The sequence below is a fragment of the Bombyx mandarina genome, chromosome 05 (genome assembly GCF_030267445.1).
Source record: "Bombyx mandarina strain Sakado chromosome 05, ASM3026744v2".
Classification (NCBI taxonomy): domain Eukaryota; kingdom Metazoa; phylum Arthropoda; class Insecta; order Lepidoptera; family Bombycidae; genus Bombyx; species Bombyx mandarina.
This window is the reverse complement of record NC_143212.1, coordinates 996,412-1,022,899: the sequence shown is the minus strand read 5'-3', so window position 1 is coordinate 1,022,899 and position 26,488 is coordinate 996,412. Positions and strand designations below refer to the sequence as shown.

General features: G+C 34.9%; 1 protein-coding gene and 1 long non-coding RNA gene across 2 annotated transcripts; both read left to right on the top strand.

The window, feature by feature from the left end:
- Positions 1-459: 459 nt before the first annotated feature.
- Positions 460-1,884, top strand: LOC149502886 (uncharacterized). The gene is made up of 2 exons (XR_016323100.1): positions 460-791; positions 1,130-1,884. It is a non-coding gene; the product is annotated as an uncharacterized LOC149502886 (long non-coding RNA).
- Positions 1,885-7,337: 5,453 nt separating this feature from the next.
- Positions 7,338-25,402, top strand: Phm (Peptidylglycine-alpha-hydroxylating monooxygenase). Its single transcript, XM_089727525.1, has 9 exons — positions 7,338-7,697; positions 11,739-11,796; positions 12,379-12,466; positions 16,311-16,386; positions 17,701-17,827; positions 18,664-18,712; positions 19,681-19,826; positions 20,880-21,069; positions 21,809-25,402. The coding sequence occupies exons 1-9, from the start codon at positions 7,590-7,592 to the stop codon at positions 21,975-21,977; spliced, it is 1,011 nt and encodes a 336-aa protein (XP_089583651.1). The 5' UTR covers positions 7,338-7,589; the 3' UTR covers positions 21,978-25,402.
- Positions 25,403-26,488: the final 1,086 nt, after the last annotated feature.

Genomic DNA, 26,488 nt, shown 5'->3' with positions numbered 1-26,488 from the left:
TATTAAGGAATAAAGATTACAAAAAAAAGAATCATTTGATGAAAAAAATAGAAAAAAAAGTTAATCGGTCAGTCACTATTCATTAATTCATTTTGTATATTTAAAAACCTGAATATTTTTTCTTGTTTAAATAAAAAATATATATAATATCTTATATAAATAAGATTTTTTTTACTTTTTAATAACACATTATTTTTTATTTAACATTTGTTGGTTTATACTAACAAATATTAAGAGCTTATATGTTATAAAAATTTTGAATAATAAACAATACATTTTCGGAAAAAATACAAGAATGGGACGTTCTGTGTTTTACTGCCATCTACTGCCCTTTATCTAAAACTAAATTTCCTGCGTAAAGCGACCTCTAGTGATCGTTAAATTAATAGAATCCACTTTGTACTGAATATTACGGTTTTACATAACAATAAAACCGATATTATGTGCCGAGAAGGAAAACATACAGCATTGTATTATGAAGAAGCAGTGTGTACTTAGCTTAAATTCCTTGCCTATGTCCAACCATAGACAGTCAATTTAGTTCCATCTTTAGCCGCTAGGTGCTGCCAGCAAGTATAAAGGAAGCGCAGCCATCTTTGATCTTCATAGTCTTCACCAGGAAGAACTTCCTGCAATGCTGTATGTTTTCCTTCTCGGCACATAATATCGGTTTTATTGTTATGTAAAACCGTAATATTGATGTGCCTTTGGAAAACATACAGCATTGTATTATGAAGACGTGTTTGTTATCTGCTGGTGAAATTATTAAGCACAACGCTATGATGAAATAGGTAAGCTATAATAAAATTATGAAGCGCAATGATCATGTTCATAATTTATATAATTATTAAATCGAAAAAACACAGCTGTTAACTTTCATGTTAATTCAATAATTAAAAAATATTTATAAGTTTGTAATAAACATTTTATCTTGTATATACAAGAAAATGTATAAATTGTATAAATGATGTATATACATCATGTAGGAGTAAATGTTTTGAAAAAAAAAGAATCGTGAGGATCTTTAGGAAGCTCTATTATTCGGCAATAATTATTGTAAACGTTTGGATGCTTTGCAATTGCCTCTAGAAAGTATTTCGTCCATTGGTTCATTATCAATCCATCTCAGAGGCTACTGCTGATCTACAACTTCTTAGAGATGGGTTGATGCCACTACCTCGTAAGGTTGAACGAAGACCAGTTTCCAATTACAGTACGGTATGCCGCTTTTGTGAACATAGTTAGAAAAAGTCCTTACGAATCTTACTGGGCATGTCTTTAGTTTCATGTTTAGAAAGCACTTATGCAGATTATTGACGAAAATTGATTTCAATTTTAGACCCAAAGACTGGTATCAGAAAGATGTTTTTCTCTGTCATCAAAGAAACTGTCTTTAGAAATATTGAGCAAAGTAAGGTCATTAACTCTGCGTCCAGTAGCCAGCAACATGGTTGTTGGTGTCCTTCAAGCTACCTTGAGGCGTGATCTGGTGGCTGGGTTTGAAGAAAACCAATCTAGAACTATTCTCGGATCTCATGTGAATGGGACTATACTTAGTAAAGTTGTAATAAGTAGTTGAATTTTGTTTAGTTATTCCGATGGCTTTTTTAGAATAGCAATTTTTATTAGAGAGCTTGAAAATGTTTGCTGTCCTACATGTATGTTGCCCACAGAAAGTCGTCAGCGCTGCTTTATGCAGAAGGATTGTTTTACAGGCAAAATTTTCTTTTTGGAAAAGAAAAAAGAATTTGGCAACATCTGCAGACTTAGGATCAATTTTAAAACTGTAGCACCATCTGCACCATCTTCTAGTTGCTGGTAAGTATGCTGGCAAAGTGGATTGACACCAGCTAATTTTCAATAAATCTTCTCCTGTGTAGACAAGTCTATTATTTGTACAAACTCCCCCCCCCTTTCTAAGCTTTCAGGGTTAATGTTTACCCTGTGGAGGAGGCAGGTTTTGGATTTCGTGCGAGTTATCTAGCGTTCGGGATCTGAGGGCTTGGAAACCCAAATGAAGCTCAGTCTTGGAACTCTACCAGGTAGGTTCCCTAGACACTGTTGAAGTGAGTCAGTACTCTGGGGAGAAGGTTGAGAGGAGGAATTCTCCATGCTAGTTGCATCCTCTACGGTCTGCTGAAGGTATCCAATCTTGGTCGGCGAATGGGTTTATATCCGGATGACCCCACTTTCGAAAAACTTTTGTAGTCACTTGTGGTAAAAAGTGCCATTTCGCAGGTTGATTTCCTCGTGATAGCCTGTTGGTTACGATGTTGTATCTCCCCGAGAGATTATAAGCTGACAGTTATCTTGAACTTATCGCTTAGGTTTAAAGATCGAAAGGTCAACGCTAGTGAAATACTTTCAGATTCATTTTGATTGTCACTACCATTGCAAATAGCTCTTTTGTGGCTGAGCCGTTTCAGTTGTTGAGCTGACCATAGACAGGACGTTAATATTTTGTCTAATTGTAATCCCTACCCATGTCCGAAGCTTCCGTTGCCAGGAAATGGTTGGTTTTGTGTCTCGGCAATGTTTGACATGTGGCTCCGCGTCAGCACTGCATTTGTAACCCCTACACATGTCCGAAGCTTCCGTTGCCAGGAAATGGTTGGTTTTGTGTCTCGGCAATGTTTGACATGTGGCTCCGCGTCAGCACTGCATTTGTAACCCCTACACATGTCCGAAGCTTCCGTTGCCAGGAAATGGTTGGTTTTGTGTATCGGCAATGTCTGAGATGGGGCTCCGCGTCAGCGCTGCATTTAATTGTTAACACATGTAAGATGGCCCGTTTTTACGGGGGTGTTTTTTCTTGAAACTTCGCAAGAATTTTCAAGTTCGCAATTTGAAAGTTAGCATAGATTGATGTAATTCCGTCAGAGTTTGAGCTAGGATGTTGTTGAGTGGCTACTTTATATCTCGCAATTTTCCATCGAATCCCTAGACATGTCATCTCTTGAACCAGTGTACTAATTGATTTTTTGTAAGGCTGACTTGGCAGCCCAAATAATCCAAGAGCTTTACAGCTTATGAGGGCCTGAAGACTCAACTTTGACTTCTTTTGATGGACCAGGTGGAATTTGCGTAGGTGGGATAACACTCAACATCCCTTTGCACGCAATGTCTCCGCGACAGAGCATGCTATGCAAGCAAAAAAGGTGTATTTGTCTTCATGGACCAAGAAGAAGTCGCGTAGGTAGGTTAACATTTGACTTCCCTATGTACGTAAGGTCTTCGCGACCGAGCATGGTATGGGAGCAAAAACGTTTATTTGTTTTGGTGAAACAAGATCAAGTCGTGTAGGTAAGCTAGCACTTCGATTTTGCACGCAATGCCTCCGCGACCGAGCATGCTATGGAAGCAAAAAGGTGTATTTGTTTTCAAGGACCAAGAGAAGAAAGTCGCGTAGGTACGTTAACATTTGACTTCCCTATGTACGCAAGGTCTCCGCGACCGAGCATGCTATGGGAACAAAAACGTTTATCTGTCTTGGTGAAACAAGATTAAGTCGTGTAGGTAAGCTAGCACTCGACTTTGCACGCAATATCTCCGCGACCGAGCGACCGAGCACCCTATATAATGGAAATTGACATGCCAGCCCAGATAATCCAAAAGCTTCACAGCTTCTGCAGCCTGAAGTTTCAACTTGGATTTGTTTTGGTCGACCAAAAGGAAGTCGTCTAGGTAGACTAGCACTCGAGTTCCTTTTGCACGCAAGGTCTCTGCGACCCAGCATGTTATGGAAGCAAAAAAGGTCAATCCAAAAGCTTCACAGCTTCTGCAGCCTGAAGTTTCAACTTGGATTTGTCTTGGTCGACCAAAAGGAAGTCGTCTAGGTAGACACTAGCACTCGAGTTCCCTTTGCACGCAAGGTCTCTGCGACCCGCATGTTATAGAAGCAAAAAAGGTGTGGCTCTGAAGCCAGACCGAAGGGTAGGCATGTCATTTCATACTAACTCGTAAGAAGGTACCGATTCCTTCCTGAAGGTACTGATACTGGTTCCTAGGTACTGATCCTCAAGAAGTATCGACGAAATTTTGCGACTGATACTAGAAAAATATTCCTGAGAAATGTTCAATTCTATCATCCAGTCTCCTGGAAGAAAGTTTGGTACCGAGGTGTCCGAAAAGAGTTAGGTGTTTTATCTTTACGACCTTGTTCAACTCTCGAAGATCGAAAATTGGACGGATTGATCCGTCGCTTTTCTTACGCAGTTTTTTTTTTTTTTTTTTTTTTGTTTTTTTTTTTTTTTGTTTTTACGGTATTTGGTAACCATACATGGTTTACAAATTATTACAATTTTGGTGGCACTCAGTGCCTCCCGTCGGTGTCTTCAATTGCCCCCCTCTGGATTGTGCCAGATGTTACGGACTATGATTGTTTATAATGTTTGGCTTGCCTTTTGTACGAGGTCGTGACAAATAGGATTGTAGCCCTCCGAGGGGCTGAATAGATTTCAATTTAGTATTATCAAACAAAAAATTCCTCAATGAGTAGTGCGTTGGCAACAGGATACTTTGTTAGAGACCACGGAAATTAAACTTTGACGTCTTATTTCTATCCATACGGCCCTTTTTTCCGTATACAATTTAAAACGCTTTTACGGGTAACTTGTACGACGGAGACGATTTGCCAAAGTTTTCAGTAATTATGTTACAAAGATTATTAGTTTAAATCTGTTGTGTTTTTGTCAAAATTTCCGTATTGACGAGATCAATTTGTTTACAACAATTTTCGTTACATTCAATTGTTACACACAGTTGATGCATTATTAGATTTACAACGTCACTGACCTGGTGGAATAACGAGTCGATTCGAAGATCGACCGTTACCTTTGAATCCCGTCGTTTCTTACGCAGAGACTCCTTTTGTTCTTTTTCGCTTGACGAGCTGTTCGAACGCGAGGCGTCTCCATCGCGTCTCGCCTGGACATCTTCCCTCTCGGAAATTATGGAGCTTGACTCAACATCACCTCCAACAGATGACGCGTGATTCATGGCGTCCGATGATAGGATTGGTAAATAATACTCGTAATGATTGCAAAATAACACTCATAGAAACACAAAATAAATATTTTTTGCAATTAATAAGAAGTCGAATAAATATTTGTGGATTTGCGACTTCACAGTACGAAAGTACACAACGCTATGTAGATCAAAGATGGCTGCGCTTCCTTTATACTTGCTGGCAGCACCTAGCGGCTAAAGATGGAACTAAATTGACTGTCTATGGTTGGACATAGGCAAGGAATTTAAGCTAAGTACACACTGCTTCTTCATAATACAATGCTGTATGTTTTCCAAAGGCACATCAATGAGCAGTTTTTGTAGCTCCAACAGTTGAGGAAGTCCAAATGAGGAAGACAATTTTTTAAACCTTATTTATATGCCCAGAATGGCCCCGGGATTTGGTCAAATTCTTGCTAAGCATTAGCCCACTGTGTTTCTCGCCGGATCTTCTCAATGGGCCGCGTTTCCGATCCGGTGGTAGATTCTGCGAAGCACCTCTCTGGCTAAGGCCAGTGTTAGCACCACTCCGGCTTGAGCCCCGTGAGCTCACCTTTAAGTTAGGGCGAAGCTGATACATGTAGCCTCTCAAGGCTATCAACATAGGTAGGAAAAAAAGCTAAACAGACAAAAAGCATCATTTCTCTTTTATAATTTCCTCCAAAAATGTAAAAGACTTTATTTTACAAACTTTACATGGGACCTTAAAATTAAATTATTTACCTTAGTTCACATAAACACAACTCTGATCGCGACTTTGATCCGGTGGCAGGTTCAGGGAAGGAACTGTTCTTGCTAGGGCTAGCTCCTTTCAGGTTGAACCCCATGAGCTTACCTACCTGTCCGGGCATATTTGAAATAGCGCCTCAGGATACCAACAATACACCAAACCTAACAAATAGTAGTATTGGAAAATCTCAAATGAAGTGCTTAAATAATAAGTGAAGTTTTGTCTGAAGTCTTACCTTAAGCAATTTAGTCGTAATAGGTAACTGAACCTCATTGTTCATAATAATATCGAAAAAGTCCGTTTGATAAGCAATAGTAAATATTTTATTCTTTGGCAGATTAACGGTTGACCACTGAAAATTTGGAAGTAAACTAAGTTTAAAAATGACCAATAAATTAATTAGCTATGGAATCGTTATGAATTATTAAATTATTGCTATATTTATAAATGCGATATTTAATAGAGGTGTTTTAATATTTACTAAAGGGTAGGTACTAGAGTAGTTAAATAAACACAACAAGACAATATGTTTAGGAGTTTCTATGAAATGATTTTTTTTTAAACTTACCGATCTTCAGCTATCGAAAGTACCTACGTAGTGTAATAAATTTCATAAGCAATTTTTTTTAACTGTCCCCTTGTGTGCTTATGCTTTCAAAATTTGTATCTATCAAACTTAAATTTATAATATAGCTATATTACTTGTATAATTTATTGAAATGTTGTAGTTAACTCGTCAGTCAATACTAAGTCGCCTTATTTAATTTCAGCAAAAATATGCACTTACAGTATAATTTTGAAATACCTATGCTATAAGGTCAGGTGATTCAATGCATACAACGACTATTAAAATTCTCTAAATTAATTCTGGAAAAAATCAAGTAAGAAATACATATGGCAATCGAACAAATGATTCAATTAATTTATCAAATAGTAAAAAAAGCAAGCTATCGAAGAACATTTATTAATAAAAATAAAACTAATGAATTTTATTTATTATGCGTCAACTTATCAATAAGTATGTTATTTTTTTAATTAAATAAGAAACAAACAAATAAGTATTTTTAACAAACAGTTATGAACAAACCACGAACAAACGGCTAGTTGATAAAAAATATTTTCGGGTGTTAAGTTCATAGAGGTCAACTATTGGCAGCACCAACTATCATTTAGTGATATAGTTTGTGGTAAAAACAAAGATTATATTTCATCTCAGAATATCTCATCTCATTTCATTTCGTTTTCATTTCATTTTCATTTTATGCCTGACTTGACCTAAGGGTTTTAGTTACCAGGTCATAAAATCCCTTACAAAAATAAGGGTCACGAAGTTTAATAAGTACCCTACAAGGCTTTGAATAAAAACAGGTAGGTAGTAATTAATAAATTAATCTGAATCTGTGAAAAACAAAAAGCTCGCCCAAAAATTAAACGTGTAGAAATTGTACTTTGAAAGAAAAAAGGTTATTAATCATTGTTAATCTAAATCAAATATAACATCGATCGTCTTGACTGAAACAAAAAACTGTTTCAACTTAGAAGAATTTAGAAGATTACAAAAAAAAAACAACAGATTTTAAGGCTGGTAACTACAGCGTGAGTGTGTGACGTTTGTAAACTTGCAACGAAGAAGTGTTATCGATTTTATTTGTAGAAATAATTTACAAACACTTGTCGGAGTATACTGTCGCTTCACATTAGAAGCGTACGTGAATTATGTGATGACGATAACATCCTCATAAATAACATTCGAATAGCCATCCCATTCGACGGTAAATAACCGGAGAAAAAAGTTACGATTGCGTTAATAAAAAAAATTGCTCTGGAACTAAAATTTAAATTAAATAGTAAAATGTTTCAATTAATATTTTGTGTTTTTGCCACGGCTGCGGTTTATAATGTTAACGCGTACGAGGTGGACATGTACGAATTTTTAATGCCAAATGTATGGCCGCACTCGGTAAGTATTTATCAAAATGAAAAAGAGAAATATTTTTTTTGCTGCTTGAATTACTAACCATATTAATATCCCCAATGTATTTTCCATAACGTTTTCGTACTATCAGCCTTTACTAACACATTTACCATTTATTATTAAAACAAATAAAAGTAATTGGCTACTTTGATATAATATTCTTGTACTTAATAACTTAAGTTGAGTAAGCATTCATAATAAATTTGTACCAGCAATAAAATAATATCATTGACTACTTGTAGTAATTGACTACCTACTAGATTAAATTTACAGGATTATATTGTTGGAAAAAAAGTCTATCGATTAAACACTTCAGCTTACGGCAAGACCTTCTGCTACCTTGAATCTTTCCTATTTTATATTCTCCAGCTCTTCCTATATGTTTTAATGAAGGAAAACTTTATGTTTATTGTCTTTATACGTATTGAATTCTTATGATAAAAAGTATATTTTTTATCCTCTCCACAGTGTCATGTCAAATCTCATAATCCTCACCAAATTGTTCCACCTCTTCAGCGGTTTTCCCGGGTTAAATGTCATAGTGTTATGTCAAATGTCATGTATGTATAACTCTAGTCTCCTGAGGGTATAGTATAGGTTTAGAAAAACCTGATTATCTTTAATTAGAAATGGTATAACACAAAATTCCACATAGATTTATATTCCTGTTAGATTTCGTTATAAAATTTCTTACTCTACACTTGACTTTGAATTGAATTGCAACTTCTCTATGAGAAATAAAATGGGCTACCTATAGCTTAACTTTTATTTTCCATTTAATAAAAAATAAAGACCTTTCTGGATGTAAAATTACATATTTTTAGTACTATATTAAGTATTGGATAAAATAAAAACCAAATAGCTTAAGTTCTTAAGTTTAAGCTTTAAATAAATTACATTGTAGCTGAGCTTAATAAATTATTTATTTAATACATTTGCAGTTATAATGTATTGCATATTTTTTCTAATTTAATTGAAACTGTTTCACTTTGCTTGTTGTTTGCTGGAAGAAAACTGATATGCTTTAATGTCTCAATCATACATCTTTTTTTTAAAATGTAAAAAAAGCTATTTTATAACTGTCCAATAAACAAAAAATCCTACTTTTTGAAGTAGGTTTTTTTTAGGACTACTTCGTATTTGAAGGAGATTTGTGTATTACTGGAAATTTACAATAAAATTTAAACTAAAATGAATGTAGTAGTATAGTGGCTTTCAAATCATATAGCTAAAAATAATAATTACTTGTTAGTTTGATCATGGGACTTCCCTTATTTTTAAAATATGGAACATAATATTCACATAGCTCTTCAGAGTATTTAAAAAAACTGTGTGTAGTTCAGTAAAAGGAAAGAATAAAAAAAATTATAATTCTAAAATCAATAAAATTAAGGCACAAGCACAAATAAATAAGTCGCTTTGAAAATAATCAATTTCCAACAACACAGCATATATTCATAAAAAAAAGTTAAAGCAATTTCAGTTTAAAAGCGTGTTATAGAGATAAAAGAGACTCTCTTAATTAAACATTAATATGTGGATCAATATGGCAATCTCAAGTGCTTTATCATATTTTTATCTTAAAATGAAACTTAGATAAGAGTACAGATCGATAATAGTTGATAATATTTAAGCTACTTTCATTACAAGAGTAGGAGGATAAATTTTAATATTTTGACTAGAAATTGTAATACTTTTTTAAATTCTTATACAGTTTGTAACCTCTATGTGTAAGGATAGTCTATGATTCTGTTTTGTACTGTATGATCCTTGCGAGTGCTCACAAAATCTATTTGTTGTTGTCTATCTCATAATTTCTTCTCTTACTGCCTCGGAACTCACCAATGGAATAGATTCACTTTTTCATATTGAAACCTCTGTGTTCATCTACAGTATATTTCAAAAGATCATCTTTATACCACATACCAACAGACTCTGAAATCTATGTATATAAAAATGAATTGCTGTTCGTTAGTCTTGCTAAAACTTGAGAACGGCTAGACCGATTTGGCTAATTTTAGTCTTGAATTATTTGTGGAAGTCCAGAGAAGGCTTAAAAGGTAGATAAATATGAAAATGCTCCGAATTAAATAAAAATAACAATTTTGTTTTCCCTGTGATGTGTCCCCTGTCGGACGGATTCCTTTTGTTTGTCGTGTATTTATCGATTGAGGCACTACGAAGTCTGCTGGGTCAGCCAGTAATACATACATATTTTGACTCATTACAATTTATACTGATTCAAATGAAGTTTTTAAATGATACACTGAGCTACTTGCATGTTAAAGAGAATAGTGGTATACAAATACATTTTTTTTAATGAATTAATTAAGAATGAGCAATGAGTCCTTGCCTTCCCAACTTTTGTATAGATTTTTATTATTGAATGACAGTGTGAAGCTTACACCATTTTATTATAATAATACAGTAAAATTTCAAACATCTTGAAATTTTCTAATGTATAGTCCAGAAAAAATAATTATTTAGTTTTTTAAAAGTGTCAAGGTACTAATACCTAAGACGCCGTTATGAAGTTAATGACAAGTGAATGGCAAATTTAATAGAAATGATGTATTTGACCATAGTTTTAGAGTTTGTAATCAATTTCTTTTTGACCCCTTTGTTAGTTTCTATACTAGCAAAACCGGCAAGGGTGAATCTTGTGAGCTCACAAGGACTTGTACTGTTTTTTAGCACAAAAAAAATAGTCACATATTCGGTTTTGGAAGGCGGAATACTTGATTTTCGATACAATTGAGACTTCAACATAATCCTTTATGATGGGCAGCCACATTTTGATGTCTGTAACCTTTCGACCTAACTACTGACTTTTTTGTTATTGCATATATGAGTGGTGAGCTCACAGCCCACCTGGTGTTAAGTAGTTACTGGAGCCCGTAGACATCTACAACGTATATGCCAGCACCCACCTTGAGATATCAGTTGTAAGGTCTCAGTATAATTACAGCGGCAGCCCCACCCTTCAAACCGAAATGCATTACTGCTTTACGGCAGAAATAGGCAGGGTGGTGGTACCTAACCGTGCGGACTCACAAGAGGTCCTACCATCAGTAATTACGCGAAATACAATTTTGCGTGTTTGATTTTTATTACACGATGTTATTCCTTCACCGTGGAAGTCAATCGTGAACATTTGTTAAGTACGTATTTCATTAGAAAAATTTGTACCCGCCTGCGGGATTCGAACACCGTTGCATCGTTCGAAACGAATGCACCGGACGTCTTATCCTTTAGTCCACGACGACTTATGATATGTCAAAGTTAGATTAACATAGCAGGAGACCCTTTTAATTTTATATTGTCTAAGTTATGACGTCGCGTCTCTAAACGCCCACGAAGCCTACCGGCGTAGGCGTAACACTAAAACAATGTGGGTGTTACGATTTGTCAGTGAAGTCTTGCCATGAGATCGATATTTGAATTTGCTGTCTATTTTTAGCTTTTTGTAAAGCTTTACGTACATCTTGTTGGAAGAACGTTGGCTTACTTATAAAAGAATAAGATCATTTAAATCTTGTTAGAACTTGTTAAACCTTACTTATAAAAGAATAAGAACATTTAAGTAAATAAATACAAATCCAAAAAATATATTTACGAATTTAAAGATAGCGGCTTATTGTGAACCCGCACGGTTAGGTCCGCTGTCACGCCGATTTTTGCTCTAAATCAATTACATGGACCAATTTGAGGAGTATAATCTTATGAACTTGAAAATTTGGGTATACCTAAACGCTGTGGTCCCTTCGGACAGTGGTAACCGCACCAGATAAACAATCAAAAGTCTTCGATTGCCGTCCACTAGGGTTAGTTCTTCATATCAACGAAAAAAAAAAACAGGTAGGTATTTATTAAGAAAATAGTACCCGCTGTGGAATCCGAACCCCGGCGTAATAGCTACTCTTGATAAACGTATAACGAGCTTATTAACCATTAGACGAAGAATGCTAGGACTTTCCTTAAGAATTTAAAGTATCTACTTCACATAACACTAGTTTTTTTTCACAGGACGAATTGTACCTCTGCACACCAATCAGGATCAGTCCTCGTAACAGATTTAACATAGGTAATTATAGTACTTTAATATCTCATTTTAGAGAACTGATAATATTAGAAATATATAAGAAGCCGCAAATTTCAACTGAATTCAATAGGTTACCAACTAACTCATAGTCTACCTTATAAGTTGGTATCAGAGTCTATATTTATACACGTGTGACCATGTTTTATTTAAATAAATTAGGCCTATTGAACCTGTTTGGTATGAAAATTATATCCACAGTTTCAAGATACATATTGGATCAGAATTAGGACCGTGGTTGGCTTATATTGTCGTTTATTTTTTATTTTGATTGCTTTGTTGGGTGGACGAGCTCACAGCCCACTTGGTGTTAAGTGGTTACTGTAGCCCATAGACATCCACAACGTAAATGCGCCATCCACCTTGAGATATAAGTTCTAAGGTTTCACGTATAGTTACAACGGCTGCCCCACCCTTCAAACCGAAACGCATTACGGCTTCACGGCAGAAATAGGCAGGGTGGTGGTACCCACCCGCGCGGACTCACTAGAGTATATTTCTAAATACTCTTCTCACACTTCATCATCCAAACTTGTTATTAAATTGCATCGCCTCGTTAATCTACAGTCGGCTTTCAACCCAATGCCAGCATGCACACCGCTCATCACATGCTCCTGTATGGATGTTCTGAACCCGGATCTAATGACTCTGTTTGGTAAGTTAATTACGGCATTTGGCACGTTAAATCACTCGACACATTCAGACTAAAGATTGCTTACTTGAATTGAATCTTAATGTATCGTGCCTAACCATACATATACGTCCATGAGTTTCTCCCGGTATCTTCTCAGTGGGTCGATATTCTGATTTGCGTCTTTATGGATCCATCAGATCCAATAACCTTTGCATTAGACGCCTTCAGCTATAACACTAGGAGCAGGCTTAGGGACCCCGGTAACAGTATTCGTCGAACTCGACGTGCAACCTAACCCATGCATCAGCCCGCTGAGTTTCTCGCCGGATCTTCTCAGCGGGTCGCGATTCCGATCCGGTAGTAGATTCATTCGCGAAGCAGCTGCTCTTGAGTTGATAGGTCTCCATCGGAGGCGCTCGGGCAGTTGTTAGCAAATCCCATCCCTCCTGGCTGAGCCTTTGCTCGTCCATCTGTCCTGGTGAAACTGGAAAGGCCCCCGAGCCACCAGTAATCCTTTAATCCTAAAAAAAAAAGATCCGGTGATAGATTCAGCGAAGCAATTCTCTTGCTACGGCCAGTGTTTGTTAGCAATTCTCTCAGGTTGAGTCCGTGAGCTCACCTACCGGAGTGCGCGTAGTTAGAATAGGATCTCTTCCAGGCTATATAGGTTACCAAGGATTAGGTATGGAAAAACATAAATATACTTTATTTTGTACCCGAATACTCAAACATGTTATGACTAGATACATTTTCGGGCTTTGTCTCAACAGGAATCTGATTATCAGATTATTTGATTAATGAGCATAGAGAGGATTTTAATTCGGGCTGCCATCCGAAGCACCCAAAAAGAGACAACACCTGTACCAAATTCCATGATCGAGTTTTTAGTTTTCGGTCAAAATCAAGGTATTTGATCGTAATCGGTAATGGTTTAATAGATTACATCAAAACTAGAACCGCATTTATAGTGGTAATGCTACAAATACGGTTAGTTATAATGGTAATGCCAAATATGAAAAGATTTCCTTTTAGACAGAAATAGGTAAAACTTTGATAATGTTTTCTCGAATAATGCGACTAAATTATTATGAACGTTTTAACTTGGGAATTCCTAGGCATTACTCACTTCGTATTATTCAAGCAAAGCAAATAAATGTCATTTAGAGTTCGTTTCTGTTTTGGTATTAGAAAATAAAGATAAATGTCATTGTTTTTTTTTTGTTTTTGCAAATTTTTTTGTTCAATTTGTGTAGTCTGACAAACAGTATTTTACGAAGTGCGACAATTATACGTATGTATGTATTCTTCTGCATTCGTCTCCGTTACGATTGAACGATTTGCCTTGTATGTTTCATATTATTATATGATTTTCCTTGATTCATTCACCATGAATAAATAGTCTGACACAAAAAATACGAAATTGTTGTTATGGGAAAGTTTATTGTTGTTATATTGACTGATGCGGTGGTGCAGCAGTCAGCACCCCTGACTGTTGCACCGCGGGTCGTGAGTTTGATTCCCGCATCGGGCAAACGCTGTGTGATGAACAGGTTTGTTTGCTCTTTGTCTGGGTGTATATTACTTCAATATGTATATATTTAAACGTATATAAGTATGTATGTCAGTCCCTAGTACCCATAACACAGGGAATCCTAAATTGGGGACGAATGACCGTGCGTGATTTATTTTCACTTATTATATGTAGTTATTAGAAATCTTAATTACATTAAAATGATCAGATTCATCAGACATCAAATCAATATTTTTGTGAAACACATACGATTTACAATTCAAATCACTAAATAGAATTTAATAATGTTAATATTTTTCACGTCTAGCATAATACGTAGAACTACAACATGAAATGTCGCTAAATGTTTTTATATTATCACTAGCTGACCCGGGATACGTTGTGTTGCCTTAAATAAGATTTCTAGGGAAATTCCAGTGTAGAAAAAAAACTCTTTTTTTTTATCCTTGTGGGCAGACGAGCATACGGCCCACCTGATGGTGAGTGGTTACCGTCTCCCATGGACTTCAGCAATGCCAGGGGCAGAGCCAAGCTAATACCGCTACCGCTTAATACTCTCCACAAGCCTCGTTTGAAGAAGGACATGTCATAGCGCTCGGGAAACACCGTGGAGGGGAACTCATTCCATAACCGGATGATTCGTGCCAAAAAAGACCTCTGGAAACGCACTGTGGATGACCGCAGTGGCTCCAGGTAGCTTGGATGAACTCTACTCGGGTGGCGGGCGGTGCGATGGTAAAAACGAGATGCCGGTATCATCTCGAATAATTCCTCAGAGCACTCCCCATGGAACATACGGTACAAAATACAGAGGGAACCGAAGTCCCTCCGCAGACCCAGAGGTTCCAAACGATCCATGAGAACCTCATTCAACCATATAATACCTCATTATAACAAAAAAAATTATCCAAAAAATATAAATAAATGTTTGGGGTGGACAACCCTTATCATTTAGGGGTATGAAAAATAGATAGTAGCTGATTCTCAGACCCACTGAGCATACTATTGATACACAAATAAAACCAAAAAAACATGGCTGGCAAGCTACGATTGATACACAAATAAAACCAAAAAAACATGGCTGAAAAATGTATAGTGAGTAAGACAGGAGACCGGCTTCGTCCTCATCCCTACTACGTGATGTTTGCTGGATGAGTGGTGACACCTGGCGGGGATAACTGATCGATTGATAGTTGATCAGTAGTGGACCGGCGAGGGCGGGAGATCAAATTGAATTTTAAAAAAAATCATAATTAAAGGAACTTGAAATTATAAACTCTGAATAAGAATTTATCGCACTACAATTATAATATTTGATTGCCATCTTGCAACCTTATTGCGGATCTTTGCATAGAATAAAAAAAATAAAAATTGGCATGGAAAATGGAAAATTGAGAGTAATATGTTTTATTTTTATTTTAAGTCGACAAAATGAAAAAAAGAAATCTTGCGAAAGAAATTAAAGCTTATAATTAACAAATAAAAAATAGGGGTTGATCATAGAGGGATGAAAAATTGAGAGTAACATCAGATTTGTTATTTTAATTCATGACAAAATAAAAATAAAAATCTTGCCAAAAAAAATAAAGTTTATAATTAACAAATAAAAAAATAGGGGTTGATCGTAGAGGGGTGAAAAATTCAGAGTAATATGACATTTTTTATTCTAAGTCATGACAAAATAAAAACAAAATTCTTGCAAAAAAAATTAAAGTTTTTAATTAACAAATAAAAAATAAGGGTTGATCGTAGAGGGGTGAAAATTTAGGGTTGTATGTATTTTTGTATGCTGTATCATAAAAAAATAAAAACAATTTTTTTTGTCTAAAAATAAAAAATAAAATTTAGGGACCACCCTTAACATTTAGGGGGATGAAAAAATAAATGTTGTCCGATTCTCCGCCCTGGCCGATATGCATGCTAAGATTCACGAAAATCGGTCGAGCCGTTTCGGAGGAGCTCAATGACGCACACCGTGACACGAGAATTTTATATCTCTATATATAAAAATGTTTTGCTTTTGTTGGTCTCGCTAAAACTCGAGAACGGCTGGACCAATTTGGCTAATTTTTTTGGCTCGGAATTAAATATAAATAACAATTTCGCTTTTCCTTTGATATTGTGTCCCCCGTCGGACGGATTCCTTATGTTTGTTTTAAGTTTATTTTATACAAAAGATTAGGTATTTTATTTATCGATTGAGGCACTACGAAGTCTGCCGGGTCAGCTAGTATTAGATATTTTTAGACGGCTTAAAACAAATGACGGTGTAAAAAAGTTCTATGTTACTTTATTATATGAAATAAATTACGAATGTGCATTCATCGTTTACAGGAACTGCGGTGAAATGCAAAGAAATGTTATCGACGAAATATACAGCACGGCTAGTCCTTGTCGCTCCGGATCACAAGTAAGATTTCAGTTATATTCCTTATTTCATGGTACGTAAAGTCTAAAATTAAAAGAGAGTTAAGAAACTTAAAATACGGAGATAGTTCTGCTAGTAGCATACGGATTAATTAAGGAATAAAAAAATCTTTCACTCTGGATGAAAGTATAATCACTATCAAACGTAATCCTTCTTAGTACATTTTGTTTGAACCTAAAAAATCGATTTTATATATAATTTTGACATTTATATATTTATCCTGTATTTTTCAACGTGATTTTCACCAAAGTCTGATTTACTTCAAATTTTCCACGCGTATGAAGGACGTGTGGCGGTACATTTTTTTTTACTTTGACCTAATGTCCTAACGTAGATCACAGGGGAAAAAATAGGTAAAATTATGGGTGATTTTTTATAAACTTTTAAAAAAATTTTTTTTTTTTAATTAACTTTATGAACCATATCGAGGGGTGAAAGACTAATGGTTTAAGCGACATTTTTGAAATTTTACAGGAGAGCCATTTTAGAGTACTATAATATTAAAAAAAAAATATCATAAAAAAGCTTCTCCAGCTATTTGAATGGAGTAAACATAATTGAAGTTCGAATAAAGACATCGAACTTTTTTTTATTTTTTTTTATTTCTTAGATGTGTGGACGAGCTCACAGCCCACCTGGTGTTAAGTGGTTACTGGAGCCCATAGACATCTACAACGTAAATGCGCCACACACCTTGAGATATAGTTCTAAGGTCTCAGTATAGTCACAACGGCTGCCCCACCCTTCAAACCGAAACGCATTACTGCTTCACGGCAGAAATAGGCAGAGTGGTGGTACCGCGCGGACTCACAAGAGGTCCTACCACCAGTAATATGTCCTACCACCAGTAATAAACTGTTGATGCTAATACCAAATATCTTACTGGCGGTAGGACCTCTTGTGAGTCCGTGCGGATAGGTACCACCGCCCTGCCTATTCCTGTCATGAAGCAGTAATGCGTTTCTGTTTGAACGGTGGGGTAACCGTTGTAACTATACTTGAGACCTTAGAACTTATATCTCAAGGTGGGTGGCGCATTTACGTTGTAGATATCTTTGGGTTCCAGTAACCACTTATCACCAGGTGGACTGTGAACTCGTCCACCCATCTAAGCTATAAAAAAAAATGGACCTTTAATTATATAGATGAATTTCGCGTATTAAGACAAATATCGCTTAAACCAAATACCACTCGATATATTTTATTATTTTAGTGGTTTTCCAAATGTCTTATTAAGTGTTCATGTCGATTATGAAAAATTCTTTCGAAGACTCATTAATATTATAACTCACACAGATAGTGTACGCTTGGGCACGAGACGCTCCAAGCTTGCATCTTCCAAAAGACGTCGGCTTCCTCGTTGGACAGGGGTCGCCTATAAAATACCTGGTTCTCCAAGTTCATTACATGCATCGATTCCCTAGTAAGTAAACTGAATATCTTATATTACTATCGACAGAGTAGGTATCCCTAAAATTTCATAAAAATTGTTTTGTAATAATAATAAAGAGGCCTAGTCGGAATCAGTAAACTATTTAATTTATAATTATTTTCAACTATACGATGATAGCCCTGAATTAATGAAGGTGAAATTTCGTTCATGAAAAATTGAGCAGATTCAGATAAGGTACCAGCGAGATATACCGAGAGCAACGAATATTCGTACTCATTTCAAACAATAAATACAATAAAATATACGACCCTATCAACTAGTATATAAGTCAAGGCTAGACTAGTTCATAAACTCTTCAAATTTTAATCTCACTACGAGGAATGTTTAAAAATTTCACCTTTATTGCAAAGGGACACGGTTCAATCATATGAATAATAAACGCAATGGTACTTTATTGACGGTTTTGAAGACTATTCGATATACCTCCTTGCTCTGTCAATACGGATCCACACCGCGGTCCGAATTATATTGCGACTAATTGAATAAATAACATGCGAAACTTAAGCTGTGCTAAATAAATAACGAGTTTTATTATCACCTTTAAACAGTTGCTTTGCAACAGAAATAGTCAAAATGCTGTATAAGCTCGGAGTTCCCACCACCAGTAAAATATTACAATATATATCCTTAATCCGCAACCAAAGATAACTCGCAGTGTTCAGGTTTTTGACTTCATCTTTAAATTAAGTAACCGTTATTGATAATTATTTATTAATGATGACCACGACCACTCTGGCAAGAATGCAAACGACTGAAAAGAAGAATTTCAATCTTCATAGCTATTATTCAATATCGTTTATTTCCAGAGGGCCACACGGACAATTCAGGTGTATTCTTGAAGTACACTAAAGCACAGTAAGTTCAACGTTCCATTCTCAATAAATTATTCGTAATTTATGAATTCAGCCAGCTATAACTCGAAAGTTTATCAGAAATGTACGCTTTAGTAAAACGACTCAAGGACATCGCATATAGGTGTTTTTTTTTTTTTTTTTTTTTTTCAAATAACCTTGACATGTATAACAGTTCAGTGTTATGAAATTAATAATTAATTAAAAAATTAACATCTGACGACTGTCTAATAATGCTTATTCCAATAAAGCACAAATAACCAAACAATACTTCAAATTAATTCAGCCATTATGAAATATCCCACACAGAACCTGGGTTAACATATAGGATATTTTTATTATGGTGAATGACCCGTACAACTACAGGTATATCCGCCATAATGAATTTAACAGTCTTACCTATGCATCAGCGTGCTGAGTTTCTCGCCGGATCTTCTGAGCTGGCCGCAATTCCGATCCAGTAGTAGACTCATTAGCGAAGCAGCTGCCCTTGAGTTATTAGGTCTTCTGCAGAGACGCTCGGGTAGCAGTTAGCAAATCCCTTCCCTCCTGGCTGAGCCTTTGCTCGCCCACTTGTCCTGGTCAAACTAGAAAGGCGCCAAGGCCACCAGTAATCCGTCAATCCTAAAAAATACTACATTCTGTTTGCTGGTTTGTGGTGTTACATACCACCCCATATACAAACTCGGAGTGAGAAACAGCCCTAGCTAAGAAAACTTGCAACTACTTGAAACCTTAGAACTTATATCTCAAGGTGGATGGCGCATTTGCGTTGTAGATGTCTATGGGATCCAGTAATCACTTAACACCAGGTGAGCTGTGAGCTCGTCCACTACTCTAAGCGATAAAAAAAATTACGAGATTCATTTATCTGAATTAAATGTTCAATTCGAGTGTAATTATAGAGCACGTCTTGCATTATTACAAATGTAACATTTTACGATCTAACTAATATTTATTAATTTATTCCAGTATGCCTCGACAAGCCGGCGTAATACTCCTCGGCACCAGCGGTATAATAATGCCCAACATGGTGGAACACATGGAGACGGCCTGCACCATGACTGAAGACAAAACGATCCACCCGTTCGCTTTCCGTACTCACACGCATTCGCTTGGTGAGCTTTCTAGATTTTTCGCTTGCTTATATAGGCTTATACATAAAAAAGCCGTTTTCTGCAATGAAGCAGTAATGCGTTTCGGCTTGAAGGGCGGGGCAGCCGTTGTAACTGTACTGAAACCTTGGAACTTATATCTCAAGGTGGGTGGAGCATTTACGTTTTAGATGTCTATGGGCTCCAGTAACCACTTAACACCAGGTGGGCTGTGAGCTCGTTCAACCATCTAAGCAATAAATAAAAAGATACAATTAGATTGTTAATACAAAACATCATACATGATCTTACTAAACTTCCACGTATACAGGGCGCTTTATTTAAAAAAATGTATTTCATTATGATATTTCATTAAATATGCAATACTGTTAGTTGCTTATTACTGATTTCAACAACGAATATGGAACACTAGTTGCCGATAACACAAACATTTAGTCGAGAAATATTAATCTATTATATTATCTTGCAATGCAATATGTAATAGAATTTTTGTTCCTTTGCTGTTACGGATTCGAAGAATAAATTAATACCTAGTTGAATGTAAATACATTTTCTTCGTTTCGTCGAAGAAGGAGTGTATTGTCGTTTTGTCTTGGTTCCTTTACGGATATACTAATTGAGTAAAAATAATCATTTTCACAAATTCTTCTCAATATAAAATGAACCTTAATTCCTAAGAAATAAAGCTACGATTATTATTTCACAATTTAACAGACACCCTCGTGAGCGCTCCGTGGGGGAAGGAGTGTATTGTCGTTTCGTCTTGGTTCCTTTACGGATGTACTCGTTGAGTAAAAATAATCATTTTCACAAATTCTTCTCAATATAAAATGAACCTTAATTCCTAAGAAATAAAGCTACGATTATTATTTCACAATTTAACAGGCACCCTCGTGAGCGCTCCGTGGGGGAAGGAGTGTATTGTCGTTTCGTCTTCGTTCCTTTATGGATGTACTCGTTCAGTAAAAATAATCATTTTCACAAATTCTTCTCATTATAAAATGAACCTTAATTCATAAGAAATAAAGCTATGATTATTATTTCACAATTTAACAGGCACCCTCGTGAGCGGCTACGTTGTCCACCGGAATAAGGACGGAGACGAATGGACATTGCTCGGCAAGAAGAATCCTCAGCTGCCCCAGATGTTCTATCCGACAGAAAACCGAGACCCGATCAAGAAAAATGATGTACTGGCTGCTCGATGCACCATGAATAATAGCCACGAATATGTTGTCAAGATCGGGTTTGTTTTGTCTTTTTGTTTTTGCTTTTATCGCACCCTTTCTTGTGGTATAGTATAATAAAAAATACAAATATAAATTTTAATAAATATAAACTAACTAGCGACCCGCCCTCGCTTCGCTTCGCTTCAGAAACTGTAATTTATTATTGATTTCTTCACTATTTAATGGATGTTATTATACATATAAACCTTCCTCTTCAATCACTCTATCTATTAAAAAAAACCGCATCAAAATCCGTTGCGTAGTTTTAAAGATTGAAGCATACATAGGGACAGAGAAAGCGACTTTGTTATATACAATGTAGTGATGCGTGAATAGGTCGAAAATTTATTGTTGAACAAACATACAATGTCTTTTCGAGTTTGAAGATATCAATTAAATAAATTAGTTTTGATTAATAGAACTCAAAAATGGTTTACCTACCATTAAATTTCAGCTTCAAAATGACAGTTATGCAGCGCAGTCGTTTCAACTTATTTACGTTTGTTTATAATTCTAAATTCAATGACTTTTATGCTTCTTTTATTGATTTACACAGACCAATGAGTACTGGGTAAACGCAACTAACGCCATTGATACTGTCAATATATTGTCAAGGGGTAAAACATGAGCACCCATAAACACTTCATGTTACATACATGTATTGTGATATTATTATTTAATTTAATATTAATATCAAAAAAAATTGTTTTGACTCAGTTTCCTTGATCTTAAAAAAAAACTCATCAACAATTGCAGTGCCACAAATCAAGACGAAATGTGCAACTTCTACCTGATGTATTGGGTTGAAAACGACACACCATTGAAACAAAAGTACTGCTTCACGGCCGGCCCTCCAAACTACTATTGGAGCGAAGCCCACGAGAACTTCAACTGGATCCCGGATCTTGAAGCGAGCACTCCTTAACTCTGAAAGGTACTTCATACTACAACTGGCTTCATAATGTTACACCGCGATCGTCAGCATCCAAATGTTGAAATACAATCAATTAACCTAGACTATTTACTAATTTAAATCCAAAAAAAAACTTGTATAGAAAATTTCGGACTATATAGGGTGTTCTTAAATCGATTCCATTAAATTTTAGTTTAGTAATGTTATTAATGTTCGTCCGTTTCGTAACCACGTGTACTCGACTCTCTTCTGTAATCATTATCACCTTCACGTCAAGCCGTTTCGGTTTGAAAGATACAGGTCTTCAAGTGTTACAGAAAGACACGAAATTAATATTGAGAAAAATATTTCGACGAAAAACTCTGCAAATATAAAATTTGCTCGTACCGAAATTAATTAAAGTATTCATATTATTTAATAAGCATTCTTTCTTAAAGAATCTGTCCTATTTTGTTGTCAAATCACTGATAAACTATTTATGTATGTACATAGTTGTATATTAAACAAATGATGATCTGTAGAATGAAATTCACAAGGAGCCAGATATATCCGTTTTATTGTATCTTTGTTTGGCATCCCATATTGAAGTCACATGAGTTCTGATACTCCATGATCGTTTAGGTAAATATTTTATATGGACAAAAGTATTTAAGTTAAAAAAAATAATGAAATGGATATCCGACTATTTGGTTCTGAAGTCGATTTTCATTCGACCAATATTAATATTTTGTGATATAGGAGATGTTAAAAGAAATCAATGAATTATATTGATAATATTTTTCCAAATTAGTATATATAACAATTTTCAAATAAGAAATATTAAGGTTTAATTTGTATTTTTGACCTTTGTCACTCTCAATAATTCACAACGTACCTTATATTATTATTGTTTTTTTTTCGAACGATCTGAAATATAATAACGTGACATTCCATGAAATGCTTTAATTTTAATTAGTAATTTTCAGATGTTTTATTGATTTTGGCGAGACTTTTTTAAATTATAAAAAAATACTATTTATTGAGATCATTTTTAAATTAAAAAAAAATTGAGTTTCAATTTTCTAATAACTTGGCTTTAAATATAGTTTCGCATCAGAGTATATTTAATAAGAGATTGTTTTTTTTATTAAATTCATTATGACACAAATTTAGATTTTGAAAGACATATTTGTATTTATTCATATTTAACAAACACATATTTTTATGGCTGTATTAGCATAATAATTGTTAAGACGAACGCTCGGAGTAGACGTATTTAAAAAAAAACTGCAACGGACCTAAATCAAGTGAACCCTCTGTATGGAACATTCCGTAAGAATATTATATATAAAACAGTGTATTAAAAGACGTCTTATTCAAAAATAATTTTACTTTAATTAGTACTTGAGGTAGTGAGTAGTATTAATTGAGAAAAATCTATCCAAATTACGAAACCGTGTTTATTTAAAAAAAACACCATGCAATTTAGTATATTACATACATGTAATATACTAAACAATTATAAAGTCAATTTTAAAAAAAATTAACTTGGATTCTTCATTTATTGGAAAAGTTAAAGGAAATTAAATCAATTTACAGAATTAAAATTTTAACACAATGCCGTTTCATCGGGGAAACGTATCTAGTTATTTTTAAGAAAAAAAATACATGTTTCTCAACAAAATAAAATCAAATTTTTAATGAATTCACGAGCGCTTTTAAATCGTCATGACTGTCATCAATTTGAAATTCACGTTTATACGTCACTTAGAAGAACCTATAAGAAATTCAGACTTAGTTCTTCCGAAATATTCACGGTGGTAGGACCTCTTATGAGTCCGCACGGGTAGGTACCACCACCCTGCCTATTTCTGCCGTGAAGCAGCAATGCGTTTCGGTTTGAAGGGCGGGGCAGCCGTTGTAACTATACTGAGACCTTAGAACCCATATCTCAAGGTGGGTGGCGGCATTTACGTTGTAGATGTCTATGGGTGCCGGTAACCACTTAACACCAGGTGGGCTGTGTATAGAAAAGTTTAAATATCTATTTCAGTTAGTAAATTTTATAAGAGTTATTTGAACTAGAAAATAGGTTCGCATTACCCAACATCGACAATAGATCGATACGTATCTGTGCTGTATGCATAATATGAAACCCACACTCGGTTTTCGTCGCTAAACAAAGTCGTTGATTATACAATAATTAAACCAACAAACCTTCGTTGTTTAGGAAATTTGAATTTAAAACTGTTAAAGCTTAAGCTTAAGGATATTGTTGACAAATTATGACGCCGCTAAAGAGACGGGCTATTAATTTTTTGTGCTACATTAAATCGTTGAAATATTCAAATATTTAAATATTTCAAAGCTTATCCGCTTCAAAATGATAATTCACAAAATGAATATGAATAATATACAATGAGTATTTTATTTAAAATAAAGAGCAGGGAGCTTGCAAGGCGTCCGCAAAAAAGCCGGTTATTATTTATTGCTTTGTATCACAAAATCGATCTATTAATCTAGGGCAAGCATCATTATGGTTATTACTGATGGTAGGACCTCTTGTGAGTCCGCGCGGGTAGGTACCACCGCTCTGCCTATTTCTGCCGTGAAGCAGTAATGCGTTTCGGTTTGAAGGGCGGGGCAGCCGTTGTAACTATACTGAGACCTTAGAACTTATATCTCAAGGTGGGTGGCGCATTCACGTCGTAGATGGCTATGGGCTCCAGTAACCACTTAACACCAGGTGGACGGTGAGCTCGTCCACCCACCTAACCAATAAAAAAAAAAACTATTTCTTCGATACACACAATGACCACACATTAAAATATTCCTGATTATTTTAAACACTATAATACTGTACGTATTATAAGGCATATGTTTCTAGTCAGACTAAACATTTTAAAATAAATTGAAATATTTCCTTCAATAATACATAATAAGAAAAATACTTAAATCTTCTTTATCTTTATAAAATTTATTAATCGTTGTATTGAATAATTGTCTGCGTAGTTATGAATTATCTGTATTTACTATTAAGAGATATATTGTTCAGAGATTTTGTAAACTTAATATGATATTGTGTTAAACTTTACTCATTACAAGATTTACCTACAAAGGCAAGTATTTATATTAAAACGGGTAGCTGTTATCTTCTGCAAAATAATATGTAACATAGGTTTTTTTTTACATTTTATGCTATATTTGGAAAAAAAAAACACATAAAAAGGTAGTGTAGATAGATTACTATAGTAATTTATCTAATACTAAACTATATATCATATCTACAAACTAATCTATCTATTGTAGTAAGTAAATAAAGTGAAATACAATAAGAGATCATGAAATAGTCTTCCTCCTCTAATCGTTCGCTCATTGTTGAGCTTTGTGATCCTTCTTGTTATCTATAGTCCTTACGTAGGTCCGTAGCACAGTGTTGTGCGTCACTCAATCTCCTATCCAGATGCTGGGACGCTTGATCACTCCATCTTCCAGGCTACGACCCTTGGAGCCCTGGACGCCCTGGTGGCGCATTTACGTTGTAGATGTCTATGGGCTCCAGTAACCACTTAACACCAGGTGGGCTGTGTGCTCGTCCACCCATCTAAGCAATAAAAAAAAAATGTTTTTAATGCAGAATGAAACAAATCGCAAGTAGTTTATATTATACCTATCTCTCAAGCTTACAAAATCTCAATGAATATATGCATACATATATAAATAAATTTAAACATCTATTTAAATTGATGACTCGGCGCGCATTTTGGATTTCGATTTATGTAAATAAATTAGTATTAAATACTATTATTATACATACTTTTTCAGATGCTTTATTTTTCTCTATAACGTGTCCAACGTGGTTTTTAAAAGTACGACTCCAATTAAGTGAGTGACTGTTTCACAAACAAATTTTAGTAATCATTTTAGTTTACCTAGTGAGAATACGGACTAATATGTTAGGATGGATTGCGATATCCAGCCGTGAAAACTATTGCTTATGAATTGAATCTATCAATTAAAAAAAAACTGATACATTCATCTGCATACCGTTAATACATATTCATAATGTAAAGAGCGTTGCCAAGTACTACTGCTGGCTTTATCACCTTAACAAACAAATAAATAAAGACTATGAAACTGAAGGAATAGTATTAAGTGAAACAGTCCCTTGAACTACTACAAAACTGTAATTGAATACAGTTTATTGATTAAATTAAACATTATTTAATTTAATTCGCATAAATGCGTAACATGCACATTTAATATATTCATAAAATAAGATATATCGTTTTAAATACAAAATAATTGATCCTTATTGGTTTAGAAAAATGTCTAGAATTATTAATAAAAATTCCTATTAAAATAATATTTATAGAATATATATCTTTTCTAAACTTCTATTTATATCTAGATATTATTAAATAAAAACAAACCAGTGATTTATTTCAAACCCTATTATTCTAATGTTTGTCATACAAACCAAAAATACAGTGGAATGTAGAAACGAACTGGTGGTAGGACCTCTTGTGAGTCCGCGCGGGTAG

Excerpts from the sequence above, each read along its gene's own strand:
- Phm (XM_089727525.1), top strand. The coding sequence starts at position 7,590 with ATGTTTCAATTAATATTTTGTGTTTTTGCCACGGCTGCGGTTTATAAT. Across the intron at positions 11,797-12,378 it reads TCGTAACAGATTTAACATAG|TCGGCTTTCAACCCAATGCC; the intron begins GTAATTATAGTA and ends GTTAATCTACAG. Across the intron at positions 17,828-18,663 it reads TTACATGCATCGATTCCCTA|AGGGCCACACGGACAATTCA; the intron begins GTAAGTAAACTG and ends GTTTATTTCCAG.